The sequence below is a fragment of the Diplotaxodon limnothrissa genome, linkage group LG5 (assembly GCF_057381915.1).
Source record: "Diplotaxodon limnothrissa isolate DT_005_m linkage group LG5, D_limnothrissa_male_GT1.1, whole genome shotgun sequence".
Taxonomy (NCBI): Eukaryota; Metazoa; Chordata; class Actinopteri; order Cichliformes; family Cichlidae; genus Diplotaxodon; species Diplotaxodon limnothrissa.
The window spans coordinates 26,503,814-26,526,920 of record NC_140600.1 but is presented as its reverse complement, the minus strand read 5'-3'; the positions used below and the strand labels follow the sequence as shown (position 1 = coordinate 26,526,920).

The 23,107-nt window shown below is 40.0% G+C and overlaps 1 protein-coding gene across 1 annotated transcript; it reads left to right on the top strand.

Moving 5' to 3' along the window:
- The first annotated feature begins 5,724 nt into the window (after positions 1-5,724).
- Positions 5,725-18,669, top strand: LOC146632465 (sodium- and chloride-dependent GABA transporter 2-like). Its single transcript, XM_085353357.1, has 14 exons — positions 5,725-5,920; positions 6,103-6,237; positions 6,929-7,069; positions 7,161-7,245; positions 7,338-7,470; positions 7,580-7,714; positions 8,296-8,399; positions 8,479-8,603; positions 8,680-8,792; positions 8,874-9,011; positions 9,350-9,452; positions 10,307-10,407; positions 17,967-18,137; positions 18,505-18,669. Exons 1-14 carry the CDS (start codon positions 5,725-5,727, stop codon positions 18,667-18,669), a joined length of 1,845 nt encoding a protein of 614 aa, XP_085209483.1.
- The last annotated feature ends 4,438 nt before the right edge of the window (positions 18,670-23,107 follow it).

Sequence of the window (23,107 nt, the reverse complement as noted above, 5' to 3'; positions counted from 1 at the left end):
ACATGTGAAAAAATTCAGTAAAACAGAAACCAGAGCTATCACATCCCGTTTAATCCGCGTTTAATGATTAGGAAACATGAAGTCAGTATCTGCTATTGTGTAGTATACACTCCTCTAGTCATTTTCTCCCGCTGCCCTTGTTTCTTGTTTTTTCTCAGGACACTTTCCACTAACCGGCCCTTTAGCTCCACAGCTGTCAGCTGTTCAGACTGCTGTGAAGTCAGGGCACAGCAACAGTCCCGAAACACACGATGTCTTTTGTTTTACTGACCTTTCTTTGATAATGAAAGGAGTGTTCATATTTATCTGCAGTGAATTAGTCACTGATTGTTTAGCTTATGTGTTAGGTGAGCACTTATATGCATAGTAGAGATGGTCCGATCCGATATCACGTATCGGTATCGGTCCGATACTGACGTAAATTACTGAATCAGATATCTATTGATAAGCTGTTGTTAGAATTTATTTAATATTACTTTCTACACCAGGATCCTTTTCTACGTAGCTGACGGCTGGTAACTGTGCAGGGGCGGATCTAGCAAAGTTTAGCCAGGGGGCCCGATAGGGCATTAACAGTGAAAAGGGGGGCACAAAGACATACTTTTCTTTCTTATTCTCATTTAAAATGTCTAGCTTTTTAATAAATAATTATCTGAATCTTAACCCAAAGTTTTAATCTTATGTAAAATATATAGAAGTCCATTACTCTGTATATAGTAACTGTTAAGTCTAATATACCCTAGTAAGCTATAGTACTTTTTCCTTTGGGAAGGTACGATATGTGAAGTCTGCAATTCTGTTGAAGAAAGATGTTGAATCTATTTAATTATTCTTGAAAAATAATTTATTTTGTGCATTTTTTCCCCACATTGCATCAAATTAAAGTTGATTATGTCGATTAAGAATCATGAGGTGGAGGGTGGGGGGTGGTTCCCTATTTATTTTTTTTGCTGGGAGTTTGCAACCCTATTAGTTAGCTTGCTTAATATTTCTGCTACGTACTCTTTAAAATACCAGAATAGGGAGGATGGAGTAGGTTTAAGTTGATTAGATCAGTATTGCTGAACTATGAAATATTTTGGGTGCAGTGTATTTTTTACATTCAGGTATAACAGAATAGCTTTAGTGTTGTTGTTTATTTAAACTTGAGCATTAACTTATACAAAATGCAGCAATATATTAAAAAAACAGTTTTATTGATTAAAAAATACACTATATTATATAGTGTATTTTCATATCGGTATCGGCAGATATCCAAATTTATGCTATCGGTATCGGTATTGGACATAAAAAAGTGGTATCGTGCCATCTCTAATACACAGTCCTGAAAAACTGGCCACATTTAAACTGTTAATTTAGTGCCTTTAGAACACATTTGGAGAGGTTTGAGTGAAAGCTATCTGAAGTAAAAACCCCAACAGTGACTGTTCTGAAACACAATACAAAAATTTTGTTTACCTGCGATCAACAGAATAAAAAAACATCAAACCTGTTGTTGTACATTAAGAAATAGTACCATATATGAACATCTAACTCCCAATAAATCAAATCACTCAAATCAAATTCTCAGCTTTTCATTACTATTTAAGTCCAGATCGAACAAAATTAATCCGAACTCAAGAATGTGAGTTTTCCTGAATGTGAGTTCTAACTGAAGCAGAACAACAATCATTTAACAGCTTTACATTTGTTAAGCAGTTATACTTTTATTCAAAATGTTTTAAAAAATTACATTCACTAGTTAAAATGATTTGCATAGTTTTGTGTTGACCACATCACGGGTTAAAGTTGGTTCAAGATGGTTAAAGCAGGTTAAAGTTATTCAGTTTTAGAAACATCAGAGCGGCAAGAGTTTCTAGGAAGTTTCTGGATCTTATACTCACAGTTTGTTGTCTTCTGAGGTCACTTGTGGAAGTCCCGCTTTTTCAGTTTGAAACACACCTTGTCTCTTCAGACAGAACTAACGTTTTTCTGTGTGCCCCTGGCAGAAGAGCCTTTAATAACCACCCTAGATTTATTTTGGACAAATCATTGTTGGGGTTGTTAATGAATCATCATTGGCGACGTGTTTCAAAGTGAGGGCTACTTGAGTTCAAAGAAACACAGCTGTCTCCTGATTTAACAGGACCAGTCTCACTTTGATCAAGCTCTTGCACATAGGTATTTAATTTCACTTCATGTTTATCATGTTCACTACATGTTATTTGTATTTAACACAAACACACCTTTTGACCAAAATACAGCATGCAGGAGGCAGTAGGTTTCTGGAAAAAATCTTGATAGAGTAGCTAAAAGAAAATAATAGTGCACGATTCTCTTTAAAAGAAAATAAATTTTTTTTTATTTTTGTTTTTTATAGTACTAAGGATAATGAATCCTTTATTCCTCAAATTTAATAGCTATATCATATATAGACCCAAGCTTGTTGTTGGACAGGTCATTTCTCATTAGAATTAAATGATTAAATTAAAAAGACAGCTTAGAAAAAACTAAAAATAGGCCTTAAGCTAAATCCTTTGCATACCCACTAATTTTAAGCTTTTCTTGGTATAAGTTAGCATTAATGCTGTGTTAAAAATTATATTTTACTATAGCACAAAAAACTTGTACACTGAGTACAAAAAGATTTATACATCTGTGATCTGTTTAAAAATACGTACTGAAGTTTTCTGACACGTGCTTCACCACACTACAATGATGGAAGACCATAGACTGCGACCTCTCTGTGACCTTCAACTGTCCTCACGTTGTGTGAGTGATGACTGTCTTTACGGCAGAAGTATTTTGTTGTTATTCTTTAACCAAAGCTCCTTCCCTTCTTTGGGAAACTTGGGGAGATTGTTTCATTATAAACTGTCTGACTTTAGTTCATGCCCCATCTCTTCTTTTAACATTTCCAGTGTGAATACCCTCAACTGAACTTAAGATTAATTTTGTATGGGATTTTCAAATGTGTCCTGTTTAGATAAAGCATCTCTCAGTGAGCAGGGAGAGCATGGAGGATTAAAATTGCCCCTTTGCCATGGTCACAGATCGCTTGTGGTGGTTAGACTCAAGTGCAGGACACAAGCAGACTTATGGCTCAGCCACATTAGAGCAAAAAGATGACATCTTCCTTGCAACTAGGAATTATCTGATTGTCCAGACTGCATTACATTTTTTGCTTTTGGCAGCTGATTGTAAGTGTTCCAATATTTGGCACTATTTGGTTCCAATATACTCACTTTGAAGATAATTATTGACACTGTCCTGGTCTTTTAACCAACCGCTTCAAAGGGAAGATCACAAATTCACTGCACATGGCTGCAATACTTTTGGTCATACTACAGACGCCAAGCACTGTTTTCACTAGAAAGAATGTAGCATTAGACCTTGCAATTTTGTAACTTAATCTGAAGTTAGTTAGTTAATACAGTAAACCCAGGAACTGAAAAGCCACACAAAACCGTGGATCCATTTCAGGAAGAACCAAACTGTCATCTAATTTGAAAATTCCTGCAATGCTTTGCATTTCGTATATGAGACTTTAAATGCAAACTATTCTGACTGATATGCAAGCAACATTTTTCACACCTAACAATGAACAAATATTCAGCTATTCACCTGAATCTTAGGTACGCACATAGTTACATAGATAACTATATTTGAGACCAACATTTATGATGAGAAAACAACTCCTCTGATGTTTATTTTCTGAGACATGATATCTTCTTTTTAGTCCTCTTGTTACGAAAGGTCACGTGAGAGAAAGGAGGGGAAAAAAACCTGCCACGTGCAGCCTTCGAACTGAGCTGAAGGTTGGTTTTCTGTGAAATCACTAACAATACATTCCATAATGTAGCAACACCTTTAGCACCTGTGCAAAAAAAAAAAATAGATTCATTGTTGATTTATGATTAACTAATCATTATAAAAAACGAATGTTTCAAATTTATTTCACAAAACAACAAGAGGGAAACAGATGTTCTGCATGTTACCTTGTTATAAAAAGATAACCCCCTCCCCCCAAAAAAGTGACTTTATCTTGACCAACACACAAAACATAAACCAACTCTAAACTACGCCTGTGTGTCTGTGTGTGTGTCTGTGTGTGTGAGTGTTCTCTACTGGTTCCAAAGAAAAGACTGCGTTAGTCTCTATGGCCACTCCTCACAGAAACTCATTTTACCAAAGATACTTTCTAGAAAGAAGCAGGTGTTTTATTTCAGAAGACGGCTTTTAAAGGGGAAACAGCCTGAGCTGCTCAAGGTATGTTGGTTTACATTTTCCTTTTGTTTAAAGTGTTGGTAAAACTCTTACAATTGGTTAAATGATGCCACTAAGCTTGTTTCTATGTTTTACGTCTATACATTGCAATTTGTTTATTGCAATACCATTAGTTAGAAGAAAAGATACTGAACTGGAAGGAAGAATAAAAAAGTAAGTTATATCTTTGTAAAAAATAGTCAGGTACTTGTGTTGTTGCTCAGTACAGATTATAAGAATAGGAAGAATAAAGTGAGCAGGCATACAATGCATGCATTCTCTAAACTGGGGCTGTTCTAAATAGTAAATTGGAAATTATATGTGTTTTCACGTTACCTGCTATAATCAAGATGCTGTAAGTTGTTAAATATTATACTTTTGGAATAAGATCATTGCTTGGTAACTCCGGTATCTTTGTATATATGTTAACATGATTCCTAAGGTTATGCCAACACTAAGATGACCAGGATAAAGCCACAATGTCCAGCTGAAACAACTACATTTATTTTCACTAATTTTTTAGTTCAAGATTCATTTTAAAAATAGTCCTAAACAACAGTTCACCAGGTTTTCTGAGGGTCTTTCAAAGTTTTTCTTTGGACAATGGCTGCTTTTTCACTCATTTTCAGTCCAGGTCATTTTCACAGCAATATTTTTAAACCACTTAACATGAACCTATTGAAGCATAAAAAGGCATCTAACTGGATGTACCAGTGATTTTTCTACACATACCAGACAGCAAAGAAATGATTTTAAAACAAAATGCAAAATTTCTTAAGGCAATTTGTTACTAAGTCACAGAAACACACACACACACACACACACACACACACACACACACACACACACACACACACACACACACACACACACACACACACACACACACAATTTCTTTAGTCTAATCTGTGAAACATATCAAAGATAACACAGTATTTTCACACCAACAGAGCTTTTAGTTAAAAACTTGGCATATCTGTTTATTGTGTCCTTAAAAAATGGGGGGAAACAGGTTCAGGACAAAACAAGAAATGGCAGACCTAAAAAAAATATCTTTGGCTGACAATTAATATCTGAGAGTCATGCCCTTAAGAAATAGGAAAATTCTAGCAAAGACCTGACATAGGACCTAAGAGGTGCATCTGGCCTTTCTATTCATCCATTTACTGATCACTGAAGCCTCATCAGAAATGGTCTCAGTGGAAGGGTGCGTGTCAAGAAGCCATTCTTAAGGATGGAGAAAAGGGAGAAAAAGCTGAGAGATAACAAGAACTGGACAGAAAATTAGTGACAAAATCAGCGGCATTTTCCATTCACATGACTCTTATTTTGTATCCTAAGGTGTAAGGTGAGTTTTTTCTTTTGGCCTTCTTTAAACAGCACTGAGTTTCAGTGAGTATACTGGATGTTGACATTCTATGTATTTTGTTTATTTTAGAAGATATTGAGATACACAAACTTAATTGTTAAAGGGCTGAAATGGACCAAAAACAGAAATCCACTGTGAAAATGAACGTGATGAACCCTGGGAACAGACTGGGACATACCCAGCCCAAAGCTCCAGAGAGAGAGCAGTGGGCCAACAAGCTGGAGTTCATCCTGGCAGTAGCTGGGCACATTATTGGGCTGGGGAATGTCTGGAGGTTTCCATACCTTTGCTACAAAAACGGAGGAGGTACATTGTTGTTGTTATGTCCATCTTGAAAACAAATGTCATGTAGCCTTTATTGCCAAAGATAAAGATTGAATTCAGCATGGAAAAAACAAAAACAATACTAATTGCACACACTGAGCAATATGGTGTATACACATTTCTTAGATGTTATCAATAATTACTGATATTTATTTGTTTTTAAGGGGTTTTCTTCATTCCTTATGTTTTATTTTTGTTCACTTGTGGCATCCCACTCTTCTTCTTGGAGACATCTTTGGGTCAGTACACCAGTCAGGGTGGAATAACATGTTGGAGAAAAATCTGTCCACTCTTTGAAGGTAGTTTTTTTTTTTTGTGATTTTTTTCTTTATTATTTTAATTAGATCTTGTTAGAACAGGATTTATCACCCTTTCACCTTCAGACCGGCTTTAATTATTCATGGCATAGATTCACCAAGGTGCTGGAAACATTCCTCAGTGATCCATTTTGACTTGATAACATCAGACATCTCAAATGTACTTTATTGGATAGAGACCCGATGACTGTAAAGACCATTTGAGTGCATTGTCAAGAAAATGGGTCTGAGATAAACTTTGTGACATGTCATGTTAGCCTCAGCATCACTAAATGTAAACCCTAGGGATAGTATATTTCATATGTTTATGAATCTCTGAAAGGCAGGCAGACTGGTGACCAGGGCGTACCCAGCTTCTAGCTTTATGCCAGCTGGGAAAACCTTGGATAAGCAGTTAAGAACATTGTTTGATAGATGGATTGAAATATAATGGAGTAGAAAGTACAAACCTAATACAAACGTAAAAATTACATTACAACAAATGTAAGGACATCAAAGTTGTTGTTGTGTATGTGACCTAAATAAAAAGCCATAGTGCAACTTTATTGTATTTTTATATATTTGTACAGATGATTTTTTTTTTAAAATACAGATGAACTTTTAAAGTCTAAGCTTGAAGGGAGCTTAGAATCAAATAAAAACTGATATTGTTCATCGCACTATTTCTTAATAGGTTTAGGTTACGGAAGCCAAGTGGTTGTTTTGTACACTGGTATGTATTACATCATCATACTGGCTTGGGCGTTTCTCTACCTGTTTTCATCGTTCAGGGCTGAGCTTCCATGGGCAAGCTGTCACAACAGTTGGAACACAAGTACTAAGATTTTATTTTGTATTCATTTCACATAATTGCATCATGCATGTGTTATTCGCATTTCACAAGCCTGCTTAATTTTTCATGCAAGATGGCTGTTTTGAACATAGTCACAATCAAACATTTCCTGTGGACCCAAATGGAAAGAGTGTGTCTTCAGTTGTTGAATTCTGGGAGTAAGTATGGTAATATGGACCATACCATAAGGCTAATAAGGTTTTCATATATGAAAGCTTATATATAAACTTCTGTATAAACTTTGTAACAGGAGGAGAATCTTGGGCCTGTCTGATGGAATAGATAACATTGGGAATATCCGTTGGGACCTGGCCCTTTGTCTTCTTCTTGCCTGGGTTTTGTGCTATTTCTGTATCTGGAATGGAGTGAAGACCACAGGAAAGGTGCAGAACAAACTTTATATACTAATTTTTCATTTCATTCAAACTCTTCTATGAAGCATCTAAGTCGTTTTTTTTTTTAAACAAATACTGACAGTTGCTTGTATTGAAGGTGGTGTATTTCACTGCCACATTTCCATTTGTGATGCTGGTGGTGTTGCTGGTTCGTGGCCTCACATTACCTGGAGCCAAAGATGGAATTATGTTCTACCTCTACCCAGACCCATCCCGTCTCACTGATCCTGAGGTGCTAAATTCTCTAGTACTGAAGAAGTATTTGCTTTTTTCCTATAATGCATGTCACATTGCATTTAATTGCATTGCACGTCTTTTGCATTTAACAATAGCATGTAGTTAAAGAAAAAAAGGGGGGGGGGGGGTCGAAATGTTGGTAAACATGTTTCACCACAGAATATGATGTTTTTGCACTTACTGTGCACAGCCCTGTACTCACCAATGGCATGGTTTAGTTTTTATCCAGCCTTTACACAGCATCATAGTTTTTATTTATTTTTTATTTCAGTGGTAATGAGTTTGAAGATTACCATATGACCTGAAAAGAATGCGTGTGCCAATCCTATTCTCAGTCAGTAGAGAATATATGTAATTGTTCTTAATTTTCAAGAAATAATTTAAATGAGCAACAGATTCCAGTAAATTCAAGGATCAGGAACATCTGTGTTGTTTTGCAAATACTTTTAGTAAATCTGTTTTTTGATAACTTGGCATATTATTGAACTTTTACTACTAGAAGCAGTTAGTATGATGTAAATGCACTTTTTTGTACACTTACATATTTACCAATCAAAATGACTTTAAATCCCTCAGGTATGGATGGATGCGGGCAGCCAAATTTTCTACTCCTATGGAGTTTGCACGGGGGTTCTGACTTCATTGGGAAGCTACAACAAGTACAACAACAACTGCTACAGGTTTGTAGGAATTCTTCCTTTACTTTTGTAATTACTGTAATTTGCTTGTTTTCTCACCTTTGAAAAATTTCACCTACAGAGACTGTGTTTACCTGTGCCTGTTAAACAGTTTAACCAGTTTTGTAGCTGGTTTTGCCATTTTCTCTGTGCTTGGTTTCATGGCAAAAGAACAAGGCTTGGATATATCAATGGTAGCAGAATCAGGTATGGATGGAAACCCAGAGTGATACTGTTAAGAGCTGTCTGAGAAAACGACTATATTTTGCTTCCATTTTTGCAGGACCTGGATTGGCATTTATTGCTTATCCTCGTGCTGTGGCTTTAATGCCGGTTCCTCAGCTCTGGGCGATTTTCTTCTTCATCATGGTCATCTTTCTGGGATTAGATAGTGAGGTAATACCAATCTATTTGTCATGTACATCTTAGAGTTGTTTCCTTTGTGGTAATACGAAATAATCTCTCCCATTACCGCAGTTTGTATATCAAGAGGCACTGGTCACAACAATCTCGGACATGTATCCTTCCTTTTTTCAAAACAACTGTCACCGTAAACTCCTTCTTCTTGGAATTAATGTCGGAAGCTTCCTTGTAGGCCTTCTGATGGTGACAGAGGTGAGCGTTTTCAGATTTTCTTGATCATTTAAAAATGGAATTTAAAAAATAAATCAATTTAAAAATGAACCTTGTAATATTTTCAACTATAAAAACACAAGGAATTCACAAGTGAGAAATACAGAGGGAAATACAGTAGATTAACTAAACTTAGCACGCACTATTTTAATCTCATTGAACAGAAGAATTTTTAAGTTAAGGGCTGAATTCACAAGAATGATACACCTGCTCATGTTTTGCTCTGCTTTTATATGGACTATGTTCTCAGAATATGGATTTAGTATGGTGAATCTATAGTTATAGATGCAGTCATATATTTTGTTTCTATATATTTGTAGGGCGGCCTTTATATTTTCCAGCTGTTTGACTACTATGCCTGCAGTGGGATGACCCTCCTACTTTTTGCTATTCTTCAGTCTGTCTGCATAGGATGGGTCTATGGTAAGTAGCAGTTTTAACTTGGTCAAATCATTCAGTGTATTTAAAAAATGGACCAAACACTGTAAAGTCATTCATTGGCATGTGTACTATCATCTAAAAACCTCAAATCTGCCAATTTGGCTGTCACCATGTTAGCTTTTCAAACAGATGCGATCGGAGTTTGCAGAAAGGGTAAAACTGGGAAATTTATCAGGTTACCCCAACACTATATAGCCAGCTTGATTGGAAGGTGCTTCATTAATTTACTATTAATAAATAATTTGAATACTTTAAGTAAAAAAAAAAAAAAATGACAGCCACGTATCACAAAATAGCCACATTTTTATTTATACACTAGAGTTATGAATTTTTTTCTTAAGTCATCATAGAACTTAAATAGCAGAGAAAAAGATCACTTCCTGTAGAGGTTTTATGATAGTTAAAATTAGCTAGAAATATCAAAATTCTGGTGTAAAACTGGATATTTTAACATTTGGGTCTATGGGGACTGACTCGCTTTCTGAGCTCGCCTCAAAGAACAGCAGTTCTACAGGTTGCCACTTGGGTAAAATTTGCAACTTTTGGATGTATCAAACCCATGTATTAAATTCAAATCTTGGCTTCACTTTCATTTTAACTTCTGTAAAATGAAAGTGAAGCACAATACAGAACCTCCATTATACATATGTCTTGATCCATGCTCCATCCCGGTAATGAAATCTCTAAAAGTTGATTCTGTTTATCTGGACATAGCATTATCGCTGAAAACACTCTGTCCAGATCACCAAAATCATTTTTTGGCATTATATATATGGTATTATGTTTGTGTGTGTGAGAAAACAACCAAATAGTTAACAATGTTTTTTTTTCTGTAGGTGGAGATCGTCAGTACGACAATACAAAGGACATGATTGGATATCGACCATGGCCTTTTATGAAATACTGTTGGCAGTACTTCACACCAGCGATCTGTACTGTAAGTATTAGAAATGTTGTGAAATGCTGTTAAGTGAGTGTACGTGAAACCTGTCAGAATCTTCTATTCTAAGACTAGTCTATGTCTTAACCAGATGGAAAACAATTCCACTTTGACACTGCATAGCAACTCAAAGACATTTAATGCATTTATAAAGTGGATCTTTTATGCTCCATAGTTTAGTTTTAGTGCCATAGTTTAGTTTTGGGCTACTCTGGAGTAGCTTTGCATGATTCACAGTTCAAAATAAACTTTTGTTTTAGGATTTACTGCTTCCTAATACAGCCCCTTACTACTTTTTCTGAAACAAACCATTTTGGAGCCTCTCTCTTTCAGGCCACCCTCTATTTAAGCTAACTTATAGAGTTTAAACAAGATGTGAGTAGGGCTGCTGTACTGTAAATGAACATATTAAGGACATCAACTCTCAGATCCATTAAAAGCCTACTGTTTGGGCTCATTGACATTACTTGCACATGCTGTACACTGACCTCAAATTTGAAATGTTGACCTTATTTCAGAGGAGTATTTTCCACTGTGACAGCATAAATGTGACAGAAGAAGTCAATTTTTAGCTTCACACAATTGGTGAAATATTATTTTGTGTACATGTCTAATGTGACTTCAGTTGATTTAATAAAAAGCTTTGAAAAAAAATTAAATTCTGCTGCGGATGGATCAAAAATACATGTATGTTTTAAGTAGTTATAAAATTATGTCTAGTTAAAACCAATTTATATCAAATAGACCAGAGAGAAAAGCATACATAGACATTGGATATAATCACAGTTACCTGTACCTAAAGTTTTGACATGACTGACAGGAGTGTTTGGAAACAAATGGCACTACAAAAGCAAAGGCTGTAAATTTGAATGAATATAATTTTAAATCTTATTTACAAGTGTTTGTTTTACATCATATAATGTCAAAATTAATCCCCCATGAATATGAATTTTCTCTTCTTGAATACTGTTACGTTCCCCCCGAAGGGGTCTAGGCATGTGAGAGAGGGGACCAGTAACAAATGAGTCCGGAATCAGAATGAAAAAGGAAAACAAACAGAGTTGTTCTGCATCAATAAATCTTTATTACAAAATGGTACAGGTTAACATTAACTTAAAGGGCCGGCAACGCCGTCTTACCAATAACGCCAAAGAAACAAAGAAAACGCTCGCAGCCACGAAAGGCAGGAGGACTACCAAACAAACACAATAAAAAAGGAGGCACTTCCCACACTTCCTACCCTACTCCCCACCACGGGGAGACACTCTCAGGGCCCACAAGCCCGTCTGCTCACTGGTCAGAAAGAGGCTGTCTGTCCAAAATCTAGCACAGAACCGCGTAGAGCCACCGAGGAAAAAGCCACTCTGCTCACAGCTCATCCCCAGTTTAAATAGCCTCAGAGGATGATTGCTGACTGGAGTCAGGTGGCAAACGAGGCTAATCAGCAGCAGCTGTGTCCTGGGGAGAGAGGAGAGTGAGAGAGACAGAGAGGGGTAGGAGTGGCAAGAGGGGTGGAGGCGGGGAGAGTGGGCAAACACCCCACCCACACACTCCCACAGCCTCACAGAACGTAACATTCCCCCCCCCTTACATTGAAGCCCTACCAAAACAACAACAACAACAACAACAACAACCTATTGCGAGCTGCGTGAGAGTGCATCAGCCACTATATTGTCAGTACCTTTCTTGTGTATGATCATCAGATTGTAATCCTGGGCCAGGAGTGCCCAGCGCATCAGTCGCTGGTTGTGATTGTACATCCGGTTCAGAAAAACAAGGGGGTTGTGGTCTGTGAACACGGTCACCGGGGAAGCGCTGGAGCCCACATACACTTCAAAGTGCTGCAGAGCTAGAAGCAGAGCTAAGGCTTCCTTCTCTATGGTAGAGTAGTTCAGTTGATGGGGTTTGAACTTTGCAGAGAAATAACAGACCGGATGGCACACACCTTCCTCATCATCCTGCAGCAGGACTGCCCCGGCTCCGGTGGCACTGGCATCGACCTCTAGCTTAAAGGGGCGAGAGAAGTTTGGAGCTGCCAACACAGGGGTGCTGCACAGAAGAGATTTTGCCGACTCAAAGGCATGCTGGCATTCAACTGACCATTCAAAAGGCACCTTTGGGCTACACAGTTTGGTTAGCGGGGTCACGACCACAGAAAAGTTCTTACAGAAACACCGGTAATATCCGGTCATCCCTAGGAACCGCCTTAGTTCCCGTCTGGTGGCTGGACTCGGGTAGTCCAGGATTGCAGCAACCTTCGCCTCCACTGGGCGGACCTGCCCAAACCCCACCTGCTTACCTAGGTAAGTGACGGTTGCCTTACCAAACTCACACTTAGCGAGATTGAGGGTCAACGAGGCCTCGGCTAGCCGCTGAAACACTGTCCTCAGAAGGGACATATGATCTGCCCATGTGTCTGTGTATAGCACCACGTCATCTAGATACACATTGCACTGGGGCACATCTCCCAACACCAACTGCATCAGTCGTTGAAAAGTAGCTGGGGCATTTTTCATGCCAAAGGCCATTACTGTGTATTGCATGAAGTGGTCAGGGGTGACAAATGCAGAAATCTCTGAAGCTCTGGGAGTGAGAGGCACCTGCCAGTAGCCTTTAAGGAGATCGAGTTTGGTGATGAATTTGGCAGGGCCGATGCTGTCAATGCAGTCTTCCATACGAGGAAGCGGAAAAGAGTCAGAGACCGTTACAGCGTTTACCTTCCGATAATCTGTGCAGAAACGGGGTGTGCCATCAGACTTAGGTGTTAGTAGACATGGGGAGCTCCAGGGGCTACAACTAGGTTGTGCCAAGCCGTTTTCTACTAAGTACTCAACTTCTTCTTTCATGACCTCACGTTTGGCGAAGGGGCAACGATATGCATGCTGCTTGATTGGGACTGCGTCTCCAACGTCAATGTCATGCTCACAAACGTGGGTACGCGAGGGTACGTCACTAAAAAGAGACAGGTAGGAGTGCAGCAAGTCAAGTACCTCTTTACACTGGGACGGAGGAAGGTGAGATAGGTTGGCCTCGGCCTTAGCTAAAAAAACAGAATTTGACAACCGCCCACATTGCTGTCCCTCAGAAAGGGTACCCAGATCATCATCACCCTTAACTTCAACACTTAGCAGGGCAACAGGGACTGAACCGGGGACAGCCGTCCCAGCAGTGTCTGATGATTCTGTCATGCTGGTGTCTCTGGTATGGTATGGTTTCAACATGTTGACATGGCATAGGCGAGTCTTCCTTCTGCGTTCTGGGATGTTGAGAATATAGTTGGTGTCAGACACTTTTTTCACTATCACATAGGGGCCTGAGAAACGAGCCATGAGGGCAGAACTGGGCACGGGCAACAACACAAGAACTTTGTCCCCAGGCTGGAACTGTCTTTCCACTGCTTTTTGATCACATCGTTTTTTCATGTTTGCCTGGGATACACAGAGAGCCTCTTTTGCTAACAAAGTAGCCCGTTGCCACCTGTCCTTGCATGTTTTTACAAACTCCATCACAGTAGTTTTAGGCACACAACCACTGAGAAAACTCTCCTTCAACACCTTTAGCGGACCCCGCACGTCGTGTCCAAACACCAGGGTAGCTGGGCTGAACCCCAAAGACTCCTGCTTCACATCACGTATAGCGAACAATACAAACGGGACCCCGTCATCCCAGCTTTTTCCGGTGTCGTGGCAATACTTACTCAACATCGCCTTGAGAGTTTGATGCCACCGCTCCAGTGCACCTTGTGACTCTGGGTGGTAAGCACTAGACACAGAATGAGAAACTCCAAGGGACCGTAGAGTCCGATTAAAATCCCTGGACATGAAATTGGTACCCTGATCTGTCTGCATGGTTTTCGGGAGGCCAAAGGTGGTAAAGAATTTGACTAGTGCTTTGGTAATGCTTGCTGTCGTGATTTTCCGCAGAGGAATCGCCTCTGGGTATCGAGTGGACACACACATTATGGTTAACAAGAACTGATTCCCTGCCCGCGTCTTTGGTAAGGGGCCAACACAGTCTACCAGGATATGCTCAAAAGGTTCACCGACAGCAGGGATAGGACGTAGGGGGGCGGGGGGCACCGCCTGGTTCGGTTTACCCACAAGCTGGCAAGTGTGACAGGTGTTACAAAACTGCACTACATCTGCTTTCATTGCCGGCCAAAAGAAATGCTGCAGTATACGGTCATATGTTTTAGTGACACCCAAATGACCTGACCATGCGTGATCATGTGCTAACTGCAGCACATGCCACCGCAGACTGGTCGGAACCACCAACTGCCGCACTACGCTCCAGTCTTCTCCAGGCCTTGGGGTCCACTTGCGCATCAATAAACCTTCCCAAACGAAAAATGTCTGCCTCTTGCTCCCCTCACCTCCCTTATCCTGAGCTGCTGCAGTAAAACACTGAACTAATGAAGGGTCTTCTTTCTGAGCCTTCACAAGTGCTTCCCGGGTGAGCAGAAAAGGAGCTCCAGACACAGGAGCTGGCTCAACCACACTGTGAGCTAACTCTAAGGCTCCATTATCTCCCTCATCGGTGCAGGGCATCACATCCTTCTCTAGAATAGAGCCGATCACTGAATCTGACAAATCAACCCCCCCACCTTGTTGCTGGGCACGTGAACGAGTCAGAACGCTCACCGGGAACACATCCGGGTGCTGCAGGCTGAGGGCATCTAACACAGGCTCTATAACAGGATTGTTGGTCACCTCAGGGGTAGGGTAAACTTTCCCACCCGCGATATCATTTCCCATTATAAAATCCACCCCATTAATCGGGAGAGAAGGCCGCACACCCACTGAGAAGAAACCACTCACCAGCTCACTCTGTACCCAGATACGATGGAGGGGAGCAGGCACAAAACTCATCCCAACACCTCTTACAATGATGCTAGAGTCACAGTCAGACTTCTCATTAAATTCAAGCACACTAGCTAGTATGAGGGACTGTGAGCCACCAGTATCACGCAGAATGGTCACTTCACGCTTATCCTCGGTCTTACCAGAAAGCGAAACTATCCCCTTAAAAATGAAAGGCTTAAAACACTCATCCGGGGTCTCAGGGGAAGGGGGCCTACTGACAGGAGGCATGGTTTTAATCAGCCCAACCCCTTTTGGTTTACGTGAAGACGAGACTGATTGTTTCCGTCTGTAAGCTTCACAATCTGCGATCAGGTGGCCAGACTTAAAACAGAAAAAACACTTTCGGTCTGCCTTGGGACGAAACACAAGTACCTCACTCTTTGGGTGCTGTGCAACTGGCACCTCGCTAGCCTTCACTGGGGCATCACGCCGGTCATACCTACTGACACTGGTTTTATGGACGAGCGCAAACACATCAGCCAGCGTCGCAGCCTGCTGTAGCGAGGAAACCTTCTGTTCATTAATATATACCGCGATGCGCTCAGCAATGCAGTTCTTAAATTCCTCTATGAGCATTAGTTCCCGGATCGAAGCCAGGTCAGTGGCTTTGCAGGCCGCACACCACCGATCGAAAAGAACACCTTTTTCCCTGGCGAAATCAAGATAGGACTGACCCTGACCTCTTCTCAACCCCCGGAAACGCTGCCTATAGGCTTCTGGGACCAGCTCATAGGCCAGCAGGATAGCCCTTTTCAGCTTGTCATAGTCCAAGCTGTCCTCAGCTGACAACGAGGAACAAACTTCTTGAGCCTTACCCGCCAGCTTACATTGGAGCAAAATGGCCCATGAATCCCGTGGCCAGTGCAAGGCTGTGGCTATTCGTTCAAACGACTCGAAGTAGCTGTCGACCTCAGTGTCACGGAACATCGGAACCAGACGACTGTTTTTCCCTACGTCAAACGGGGTGTCTGCCTGACGAATGGAGGCAGTCGGAGGAAGGGAAACCTGCCGGAGTTCCAGCTGTCGCAACCTCACAGCTGTCTCTGCCTCCACCTCCACCTTCCTCAATTCGACCTCTCTGGCTCTAGCAAGCTCTGCGTCTAAACGCCTAAGCTCCAGCTCTTTCTTTAGCTGGAACTCCCTCTCACGGTCCTCCTTCTCTAACTGGAGACGAGCCAGGCGTACACGGAGCTTAGCATCCTGCTTCGAGCCTTCACTTGATTCAATGGAGAGGGGTTCGAAGCGAGGCAATGTCATGGGTTTGTCCACAGGCAGCCCCTGACCAACAGGTGTCGACACCAATGGACCTACAGCTTGAGCTGACGCCTGCGGAACAGGCTGAGACGCTGCACCATGCTCAAGTGGACTGGCAGATACTGGCAAGGCCACTATCCCTTTCTCCACCAAGCCAGCCACAAGAGCAGCTTTCAGCTCAGCCTTACGCAGAGCTGTGGAAACAGAAATGCTATAACCTGATGCCACCTCATGCAAATCCCTCTTCCTACAGGCGTCCAGTTGGACAAGCGAGGGGTTTTTATTAAACACGGCAATATCAAAGGTAGCCATCAACTCTAAAAACAAAAAACTACCTGAGGCTAACAATAACAACAAAGAAGCACCACCTCCAATACACAAATGAGAAAACAGGCGGGAAAAGTGTGGCCAGAGGTTAACCAATAAATAAAAGTACCGCCGACCCTCTCCCCAGACCTGCCTACTAAAATCTTAGCCTAGTTAGCTTCTGGAGTGTACCAGGCTCGAGGCAACTTTAAAGGCTAAGCGTCAAGTGCACAAAGCACCGACAAGCCTACCCCCGACAGGGAACTAATCCCCACCCGGGATTACTCCGAAAACAATAAAGGAAAAATAAAAAATGAGTGCCTGAAGGAGGAGCTTACGCTCAGCTAGACACTCCCCTTTGCTAACGGGAGAGAGAGCGCAGCAGATACCATACAACTAAACAAGCCACCGGCAAACAACTCACTAAAACTCAATTGTTGTTCCTTCCATTCATATCCCGGACGAGCCCCCACATTGTTACGTTCCCCCCGAAGGGGTCTAGGCATGTGAGAGAGGGGACCAGTAACAAATGAGTCCGGAATCAGAATGAAAAAGGAAAACAAACAGAGTTGTTCTGCATCAATAAATCTTTATTACAAAATGGTACAGGTTAACATTAACTTAAAGGGCCGGCAACGCCGTCTTACCAATAACGCCAAAGAAACAAAGAAAACGCTCGCAGCCACGAAAGGCAGGAGGACTACCAAACAAACACAATAAAAAAGGAGGCACTTCCCACACTTCCTACCCTACTCCCCACCACGGGGAGACACTCTCAGGGCCCACAAGCCCGTCTGCTCACTGGTCAGAAAGAGGCTGTCTGTCCAAAATCTAGCACAGAACCGCGTAGAGCCACCGAGGAAAAAGCCACTCTGCTCACAGCTCATCCCCAGTTTAAATAGCCTCAGAGGATGATTGCTGACTGGAGTCAGGTGGCAAACGAGGCTAATCAGCAGCAGCTGTGTCCTGGGGAGAGAGGAGAGTGAGAGAGACAGAGAGGGGTAGGAGTGGCAAGAGGGGTGGAGGCGGGGAGAGTGGGCAAACACCCCACCCACACACTCCCACAGCCTCACAGAACGTAACAAATACAAATCAGGCTTTTAGTTTATACCTGCTCCTGTCTTATGTTTTCAGTGCACATTTCTCTTCTCCCTGATCAAATATACCCCACTCAAATTCAACAACACCTATGAATATCCCTGGTGGGGATACGCTATTGGAGGATTGTTTACACTCTCCTCAACACTCATGGTTCCTTTGTGGATGTTGTATGCTGTGTGCATTACTCCAGGAACACTGAGACAGGTAAATCAAAAAAAAAAAGGTGAGTTTGAATGGTCACAAAATCTTAAAAGTCTAAAAACAGCTTCTGATCCTTCCACTGGATGCATCTTAGGCAGCTCACTGTAAATTGTATTTAGGGTAACATGAGGAATTTGAGGTCAGGAGTTCCTGTTTCTCTCTTAACTGTTTAAATTAAAGTGTATACCTTGTGGAAGTAAGGTCATTTGTGGTCACAGTGAAATACAAACCCCAGTGAAACTGCAGTGTACCTTTTATTGATTTTGAGCCTTAAACCTTGCCCTTGATGGCAGTTACGTAATGTTACAAATATAATGATATGATCATTCAGCAGAATAATCAAAAACTACGCTTCTCTTTTGCCACCCAGAGACTGAAGCTTCTGTGCACGCCAGCAAAGGACTTGCCTTCTGCAACATCAAAGAAAGCATCAAACTATGAAGCATTTCAAACTTTCACAGACTTGCACACACTGCGCAAGACAAAAAGTCCAGATGATAGAGATGAACAAATACAGGGATCATATATTATTTAAACTGAACAAAAAAAAAAGGTTAAAAGTACAACTACAGCAGCGAAGAATACATGTCACATACAGTTATATTCTAAGTCCATTAGGCAAACAACTCTAAACATCATCTGGTCAGTGTCCAGCTACCAAAACCAGATGAGGGAGACTCTCTGAGTAAACATAATGATCTTCTGAAACTCTGCCCTGGACTTATCATTTCAAGCTGCCCTGTCTTTTTATTTAGGGTACCTGTGGGGGAAAAAAAGCTGGAAACACTGCTTAAGGCTGAAAAACAGCCTCTCAAGCAACACTGATCGATCACTGGAACCGATCATCAATCAGATATGTCTCAGTAAAAGACCTTTTTCTCTGTAGAAGATAACAGATTTTTTTAATGTTTCATTGTTAAACTGAAAATGTAGTTTGAACTGTTTGTTGTACATTTATAGTACCTTTGTGTAGCTGTTTCAGCGTGTTGTATTATTTACTGTGCTCAGTAAGCTCAAGATGAAGGAAAAAGAGGAAAAACATAAAAGTTTTGGTGGTAACAATTCTTAAATTTTACATTTGGTTTCTTTTCTTGTATTCTGACTTCATTTATAAATTCTACTATGTTAAATATTAGAGTGAGGACATACTTACTCCAAACATACATGATAAATAATAATTAAAAAAAAATAGATGTGTCAAACATGTAAAAAGAAAAAGCGACAAAATTTTTGGAGGTGTTAGGTAACACCACTTCACAATGCGCCTTCTATTTAGCTGATAAAACAGAACACACCTGCACTCCTTGAATACCTGAAACTAAGGGAAAACTGGAACAACAGGTTGTAATCCAAGACAGTGCATGCCCACAGCTTTTATACTGAGTAAAGTGAGAACCAGGGTGCATTATGGAAAGGTTGCCATAACAAGGATAAAACTGTGTGAGCAACAATCAAAATATACACCTACACACAATTTAGAATCACCAAATGTGCAAGTGTTCGGATTGTATGAAGCTTGACTACCTGGAAGAAACCCATACAGGCACGTGGAGAACAGGCCAAATCCAGCCGATTTGGTTCAAACCCAGAACCTTCTTGCTGCGAGCCACCACTGGGCTACTGTTTTCAGATAACATGGTGCTGTAATCACTGCTTTCTCCTTGTTTTTGCCTCAGGATTCTGGATTATTGGATGTATCATCTTATATTTTATTCAAGCTTCACTGATAATAACATACCCTACTAAAAAATGTTCACATATTGGTACCCCACTGAATGCTGGAATGTTGATGTATGACTAAGTGTAAGACACAGACACCCTCTTGTGTACCTCCTCAGTTCATTATCAGCAATGAAACCACTGGTAAACTCCAGTGCACATGAACCATAAAAGTACCACTGCCATGTTTGACAGGTCCTGTGTGTGCAATCGTTTTGGATCATGAGCAGTTCCATTTAAAAAAAACAAACAAAAAACACAATTTCCATCAAGCTGCTTTTTGCTTTGATCCGTTCATAAAAATAATTAATTTTAGTTAAATTTGTAGATACTATTGTTCTTATCACTAAAGTAAAGTAAAGTAAAGTAAAAAAAATAAGTAATTTTTCTGCCTTTAAGGCAGTCAGGATATAACCCTTAATAGACATGGACAAATATTGTGTTAAATAGTGTTATTACATGGTGTGTAACATAGCGATTTAACTGACAGTCTTTGTGTTAATATTTTACGTGTATATTCATTTTTGTGCAATATATCTAAAATTAGAAACATCCTGTCTTGCAGTGATGCCAAAACCTAGTTCATTCATTCATTACTTCTAGGCTGGACAATTGTAATTCTTTAGTATCTGTTTTTTTCTGAAAGTTCCCTGGAAATCATCCTATTAGTCAAAAAATACTATAACAAGTACTAACATGGGGAAGAAGGAGAGATCATTTTTCTTCAACACTGGCATCTCTTCATTGGCTCCCTGTTAAACCCAGAATTGAATTTAACATTTTTTGCCTCTTGTATAATCCGGCCCATCATATCTTAAAGACCTAGTAATATCATCGCCTAATAGAGTACCGGGCAATGGAGGCAGAGGTTTCAGCCTTCAGGGCCTTCTTCTATGGAACCAGCTCTCAGTTTGGATAAGAGAGACCGACGCCCTCTCTACATTTAAGATTAGGAAAACGTTCATTTTTCATAAAGCTTATAATTAAGAATGAAACATCCCTGTAGCATCCCTTAGTTATAAAGGTTCAAACTCATGCAGGACTTTATGTGATGCGCTGAGCACTTCTCTGCATGCTGCTTTTGTCTGTGTTTATATATCACTGCAGCATGTCATTAAATTTTTTATACTCGCTTCCTTACTCTGTCTTTTGTCCTGTCGCCTTGTGCTCTTTTTTCCTTTTTTCTTTTCTCTTTCTTCTTTTCATTTTCCCCTCAGCCCCCAGCTGTTCACAGACGGCGCAGACGGCTAACCATGACCCATGAGCCTGGAATTTCTTTCCTGATAAAAGGAAGTTTTTCCTTCCCACTGTCTCAAAGTGCTTGCTCATAGGGGATTGTTTGATTGTTGGTAATTTCCCAGAATGATGCAGGGACCGTTGCTATAATTTAACTGGTTATTGCTGTAAATACACATTATTATAATTTAAATGAGGTAATAGCGCAAAATATAGTTGGGCTACTTCACTGTGTGTGAGATACTGTGATAAATAAGTAATAAGAGCTGTACATTTATGGCAGTTTTCAGGTAAATATAAACCTTGAGTATTTACATTCCCCATCATATACAGCACCCGCGTTGTTTCCCCCCCACAATGCTGGAACTCAATATTTCACAAATAACTTTTATTTTTTCCCTTTTTCTGGAAAAACAGTGTCACTTTTCTTATTGTATATACTGGTAGAGGTACATTTAAAGATTTGCCCTCTGGAGGGCGCTCCAGATCTGTATTTAAACCTTGCTGCTTCAACATTTGTGTGTTTAACTGCAGTGATAGATCTGAATGGTCTCAGCAGAGCTTTGTAGCCACATTGATATAGCTCTGCATCTATTCTGTGTTTCACTTTTTATCTCGCTACATAAATAATGATAATATTGCATCCACAAAAGTCCAATATAATAGGCAACAGGCCTTCATACAGCACATGCTTAGAAAATATGCACCACACAGGTTTGTAAACATGCCTAAAGTCTTCTACTTCTGTCCTTCCCTCATTTTAAAAAATGTTTTAACTCCCCAAAATGACACTTTTCCATTGCTGCAAATTAATTTGAAATAAAACAATGATAGATTCAATATCAGTTCATCTTCAGCTGGCAATCCTATCATTGCCATAATGCTGTTAACCAACCATACATGTATTTTGTACGTGCTTTGTCTCTAGGGGCCACCGTACTGAGCATGAAATAACACTGTTAATTATTTGTAATTATTTATATTTATATTTAGATTTCTTCATACATTCTTATATAGTTCTATATTGTGTATTGTGTATTTTGTTGTACAGTTATTTTATTTTCAACTTTAATTTATATATTTTATCTTATTCTTCCCAGTTAAATTTACCCTTCATTCTAATTTGTGTTGTACAGTTATTTCATTTTTAACCTTAATTTATATTTTATTCCTTCCTAGTTAAATTTACCCTTTTTAATTTTTCATATTTATTTCCTATCTTATTCATAGCCTTTCCTTTTTTGTTTTCTTTAGGTCACGAGCAGTTGTCCAAGCATTTCACTACATATCGTACTGTGTATGACTGTGTACGTGACAAATAAAATTTGAATTTGAATTTGAATTTGAATTTGAATTTGGTGTGCACACTGCTGACCACCAGGTGGCGCTTCAACCGCAAATGTAAACAACCCACACTAAAGGTGAAACCATATGTGCAGTAGGTTCCCACAGAAGACGTACTGGTACTAGCGCACTGCAAAACAAACAAACAAACAAACAAACAAACAAACAAAAAAACAAAAAAAAGCAAAACTGAGTTCATCCTGTTTTGTTTTTACTTTTTTTTTTTTTTTTTTTTTTTAAATCTTCTACCTATTATATTTTGAGGTAACCTAAAATCTATATATTTATTTATGTAGCTTTTATAATTGTAAGTTTTAGATGGGGTAGCCTACCAAAAGGTCAGAAATAACATACCTTATATTACCAGTACTGCTGAGGTCAAGGAACTGACCTCCCAGCCCACTGTTCCTTCAGTGGTGCTAGTTTCAGACATTATGCAAATGTACTGTTTATAAGACTGGGGAAAGCTGCAGTCAGTTGAGACTGAAGAAGTCACTTGGATAAGCGATGAAACGTTTCTCCCACTGAATACGCTATGTCCAGATGAACAGAATCAGCTTTTGGGGAGTACTGCTTTTGTTACACAACAGCCCCCCTCAGTCACTATGCACCCATACATACATATTCATAGAAAGAGCGCAATAGTGATGCTAATACGACATGCTTAGGTGGAG